This window comes from Argentina anserina, chromosome 4 (genome assembly GCF_933775445.1).
Source record: "Argentina anserina chromosome 4, drPotAnse1.1, whole genome shotgun sequence".
NCBI lineage: Eukaryota > Viridiplantae > Streptophyta > Magnoliopsida > Rosales > Rosaceae > Argentina > Argentina anserina.
In genome coordinates, this window is record NC_065875.1 from 9256253 (window position 1) to 9262252 (window position 6000).

At 37.0% G+C, this 6000-nt stretch overlaps 1 protein-coding gene across 1 annotated transcript; it reads right to left on the minus strand.

The window, feature by feature from the left end:
* Positions 1-445: 445 nt before the first annotated feature.
* LOC126792145 (AUGMIN subunit 1) lies at positions 446-5758 on the minus strand. The gene is given in 2 exon segments (XM_050518629.1): positions 446-553; positions 635-5758. Coding segments are annotated over 2 exon segments (231 nt in total). The 5' UTR covers positions 758-5758.
* Positions 5759-6000: the final 242 nt, after the last annotated feature.

The following is a 6000-nucleotide window of genomic DNA, read 5'->3' on the forward strand; positions in this document are numbered from 1 at the left end:
AGACTAAGACTATGAAGTTAGCAGACATGAAAGTCACAAATTACAGATGCAGGTGGCGAGTGAGAGTGAATGATTGAGAAGGGGTACTAAAACCGTGCGACAGGAAAAAAGTCCAATTTCAGCAACACAAGTCGACGATTCTTGTCATACAGGCTTTTGCCTTTTTTGTCTCTCCCCCTTTCTACTCTCTACCTACTACTACTATTACTAGCTCATTATGACCAAGCTCGCTCTCTAATCTCTATAAACTGAGATAATCATATTTTCTGGCATAAGCCTAAAATAATCAATATAAACTGAGATAGGCAATGCAAGTTTCTTTTAACACTACAATGAACTCAACTTGTGCTTCAATCAAAGTATCAACAAAAAAGCATCAACCCCTTCCCATTTCTTTGCTGACAAATTTACAACAATATTGGAGTCAATCACAAGCCTCCTCGCACTACTCTGAAGTGGCAAGAGCTGAATGTAACACATCTTCGAGCTACTTCTCGGCAGCAGCATACTATCTTTTCTTCTCCTCAATTGCTAAAGCAGCCAAAGCTTTATCCTGCAGATATTCATACCTTACAATTCACAATCTTTCTGGAATAGAATAAAACTTGACCATATAATTAAATTAGAAAAGTACCGGGGGCAAGTCTTGGTAGCTTCGCAAAGTATCAAGAACGGGTTTCGTCTTCTTTTCTAATTCCTTACGGTGCTCAGCCAATTCAACCAACAGCCCATGGCTAATCTCAGGGGTATAACCCATACGAGTAAGAGTAGTATGTGCAAGCAGTTCAAATCACACTCTTATTCAAAACCAATAAATCAAGGATAGGAGTAAGCTAGTAAAATTGACAGATCAGGGTTCAACAATTATCAATACTTATTAACATCTACCATAATTCCTTGATATATGACAAACTCATGGATTTCTATCACCTAGTTTGATGGCAAACGAACAATGATAACCTTGCAAACTAAGATGTTCTTGCAATAACCTGAATATTGTTATTAATTTATTGAAATTTAATAGAGATTAATGAAATGATAGTTTGGTTATATCCATATTCTACATCTTTTAAATAGCCTTCATTCGAAGTACAAATCGGTTCGAGAACCATTAAGTCGTTTTACGATTTAATTCATTCGACTCAAGAGTCGACTTTTGATCTGTCACTCGTTTCCGAAAATTTCATTCACGAAAGTCGTAGAGCTCGTCGATACGAATTCATAGACACGTGACACATTTTATTCGAAGGTCATATGAGAAAGTTGCTATAATTGAAGAGGAGAAAAATGGGAGGGGGTGAAAATTGGAAACTTTTTGGGAAAATATCTTTTTTTTTCTCGCCGACTTGTTTTTCTTTTTCTCTCTTTCATCTTCTCTTCTTTCTCTCATTCTCTCATCTCCTTTCTCTTCTATTAGCAGAAACTCCCACCGACTCTTCTCTTCTTTCTCTCCACAAATTCTTCTTCTCTTTTGATCTTCTCACCCAACCACTGTGTTGCTTGCTGCTGCTGCTGCCTGGGGAGTGTTGTTGCAGCTGTAGCCAGCGTAAGGAGACTTTGAGGCGCTAGTAAAGCTGCTGGTTGTGTGCACCAGTGGCTTGGTTAGTTGCTGCTAATTTTAGGCAGTGACTTAAAGAGCTCAATCTTGGTAATTTCGTTTTCCTTGATAGTTATGTTATATTGCTGTTTGGTAGTGTTCTTAGTGGTAATGGTGAGTTATTTGAAAGTCAAGAGGTATTGTAAGTTTTAGGGTCTTGGTTGTGAGAAGTGGAAGGGTTTAAGAGAATGCACGGAAAGTGTTTGATGGAATTCATGTGAGAGATTTTGATACAATGGAAGTAGTTAGGCCACTATTTTGGTGTTTTGGGTAGTGAAGGGGTTCTTTTGGAAAGCAATGGAGGCTTGAGGGAGTAGGGGCTGTTTGGGAGTGCCATGATATTGTTTGGGGAATTTGTTTAGTTAAGTTGTGACATTTTAGAAATGTTGGTTTTGGGAAGTAAGAGAAAAAGAGGGTGAAGAGGTTTGAGTATATGCCACTAGTGTGTGGCATGAATGACCTTAGTAATTTCAGCATTCTTGTCGAAATTTATGAAGTGCTTATTATTTGGTTTTTTTTAGTTCCTTTTTATTAAGTGGAGCTATGTTCAACTTAGGTGCTTGAGTTGGAAACAAGTGTTCGACTTGTTGAGTTAGAAGTGGAAGCAAGCATTAAAATGAGTAAACCTCACGTTTGGTCTAGTTATCATTGGCGGTATCTAGACATGTGAACTTCTTTTTGTATATTTTTACTTGTTGTAAGATTGAAATATAAATGTGTATATATTTGGTGATTTATATACGTATATCTAAATGGTAATAAGATATGTATGTATTTATCACTAAGTGTATAAAGCTATTATGTTTGTGAAATATATTGTGTATTTTTAGTTGGTTTATATTATATTGTGGAGGATGGGACCGAAGGGGAATAAAATGTACCTCTCGGTAAATTAGAGGATTTTGGATGAAATATGTGTATAGTCGAAGTGCTTATATGTTGTGTGGCCGAGCGTGAAGAAAATGTACATTCCGACATTATGGAGTTATATTATGGTTATATTGTTACCGGAAGGGAATAAAATATACCTTCCGATACGATTGTTACGTGTGTGACTTTGTAGGTTGTGGTGTTGTGTTTGTAGTGGCCATTTTGAGACAAAAGATTTTGTGTGAGTTGTTCTGCCTTAGTGGCGGCCAGTTTGGCGAAAAAACAAATGAATACATATGATTTAGCCTTAGTGGCGGTCCAAGTGGCAAAATGTATTTCAAGGTTCTGCATTTGTGGCGACCTTAGTGGCGTAGGTATATGTCAGAACCACTTCTTGGCCGGTTGTGGGGATGATCATCGAGAGCTCTAGTATTACTGTCAATCTTCTGGGTGCGACTTGAGGGTCGCATTAACCCAGAAAGTTCTGCATGTGTTGCGATGTGCTTGTAAATTGTTATTATACTTGTGTTGCGATATGTGGCGTTTGTTGTGGCATTGGTTGTGTGTTTGACGTTATTAGTATTGCGATGATAATGTTGTTTTATATATATTTCTGAGTTTTAAAAATATGTTACATTATGCTTGAGTAATTCTTTTAGTTTACTCATACCAGCTTTGTAGCTGACCAAGTTTGTGTTTACAATCCTGGTGTACCATTATTGGTGCAGGGGGTAGTACTGCAGGTACTGCGAGACAGTATAGGTAGACGGTTTTCCGTAGCGTGACAGTAGAGCATTGTTTTGCTTCTGTCCATTTTAGTCTGTTTTGGTGAGGACTTGTGTGAGAGTGATTACTGTACAACTTAAATTTGTGTAATTACGTTTTGTTACAGTTTGTAAGCCAAGTGTTTTGTTAAATTTGGTAATGATATTAAGTTGCTGTAACATAATTTCATTTTTTTTGAAATTATATCAGAGTGTTAGCATCCATAAATTCGAAATTTTATTATTATGAATTTAGGAATGTTACCGTTCTAGCAGACAAGGTTTCAGTATGGATCAAGGACCAAAGAGATTATTGATGCACACATTTTCAGCTTCACCTTTATTTAAATTGGAATGCCCTGTTAAGCTGGGACACTAAGATTAAGATTATTAGTATCTCAGAAAACTTACCAAAAATTACAAGGACATTTTCGAGCTGTCAACAGTAATGACTTAAGCTAATAGAAGTATGCATGATACAGGTAAGAACAATTGTAGTTCATACCGTACCTATATTCTGTGTATGTGTGAACCTTGTATGATGGGGCTAAACTGCTGTCTGGAAAAGTAATACTACCTATTTGTCTAAGTAAAATAGTTAGGGGGTATAATACAAGCATACAACCCATGGAGTATACATATTTCTTCCTTGAGCTAAGCAATATACACACTAATGCCTAGCTGGCTGGCACACAACAGGATTTGGCAAAGCCACATATTATGATTTTCAAAATACAGAACATGTTTGTTGTCAACCACGGAGCCAAAGCATCCCTCCCAGTTTGCCCTATATGATGCTCTAGCCACATATGATGATTTTCAAAATACAGAAGCTAATCCTCTGTATTGAACATTTGTGGTATATTCCCACTTAAATTTATGAAAAGTCGCAGATGCCAACAGCCATCCTATGTTCTTGTCTTCATATCAATAAATGTCACGATATATCTATATGGACAATTTTACATATGCAAACCTACTATTTAATATATACTTGAGAAGTTTTATAAACTTGAAAAGCTAATAAGCATAATATATTACGAGCACAGTCAGTGAATAAGAGTTTCATAGAAATACATAAGAACACAAGCCATGAACCAGATGACTAAACCAACTGAAAACCTCACCATAACCAGAATTCTATCTGAACAATTACTAAAAAACCTGCTGCCTGCCAGCCAATCCAACAAGATAACAGGAAAAGTAGACTCCATAAATTCCCAAAAAAGGAGCCCCAAAAGTCCAAAACAGACTTCCAAGACAATTCATCTCTTTGCCTTTTACATCATCAAAGACCCTTTTTATTATAGATTGTGCACTTTACCCATAAATTGTCATCAACGAACATCTCCCTAAATCTATTCCACGTTTATTTCCTTCAGAAAATGCATACAGAAAAACAAAATGCGGTGAGATGGCCATTATGATGCCCATGCATACTAAAATGTAACATGTACACACGAGCTTCTGAAACTAACGTTTACATATCAGTTCTTCATCGAACACTAGGTTTGCAACCTGTTTCAGATTAAACTACGCAGTCTGGCTCACGAGTTGCCCTTATGACTGCATCAATGCTTATGAAATAATATTCTTATCAAATGTTGGCCAGACCAAATATAGGATCACTTTATACGGAACCTGATTCATTAAATTAGATGGTTCTAAGGTTTTGTTCTTCATATCAATTAGTTTTGGTCTCATAAGTGCTGACGCCCAAAGAATCAACCGACATGTTTGTATAGGAGGCAAGAGGAACAGACAGACTCCAAAGATTCTGTTGGGTTTGGTGTGATCAGCCTGTTTGTGTGATTCATACCATACTCCTATTGATTACCCCATGGTTACATGACTGCTGTAACTTTACCATGTGGTCTTTTAGCATGCAGTCTTCTAGTCACCTGTTACTTCATCACATATAAATTTGATTCACAAGCAAACTAACATTAAGAGCCAACACATATACTACACTTGTTTATAGATTTCAAGACTTCAGGTTTTATCTATCAGATGTTGCTTTTTTATTTCTATCATGTATTCTTTTCCAAAACACAATATTAACAAAAGCAGTAGCATGAACAAAAGTTCAGTACCTTATAGTTGGCAGTTTGTAGATTGTACAGTTTCTCTTTACCCACCATCACCCCCAAATTGGTCTGAGAGCGGAGGGGGACCTTGGGACCAGTACTCAGAGGCTTTGAGGCGGAAATCAAAGGCGAGGATCTTGGGCTTGAGTCTGGGACTGGGAAAGAATGGCAAGGTTGCGTAAAACTGCTACGGAGCGAGGGGTGTATTCGAAATCGGGTACTTCCTTTCCGGCTTGGGAGAATTCCTGAGCCAGCCATTGCTTTACATCTCCAATTCGAGACGCATCCGTCCCCTTCGACGATGCTGTTTCGCTTAGCGGTGATTCACTCATCCCCCTGATGTTGAGAAATTGATTTGTGATACCTGCAAATTTGAAGTGGATCATCTCTCTTTTTGTCCGAATCAGATTGTTGTTCTTGGCTTACAGTTCGACTCTGTAGCAGCATCGAATTTCAATTCTTTTTCAGTAGGGAGTATATTTTGTCCTCGGTCCGTGTTTTCGGTATACTTAAGTGCTTTGTTATTGATTACCAGTTTTTTAAAAAATTCATATAATTGATTGAATGTATTAAAGCTTATATGTACATCTATATACATAAGTAAGAATTCTTATAAATAAATAAACCTGGTTCTTAATACATTTTATTTGGTTATTCATATTTGAATTTCTCATTATCCAAA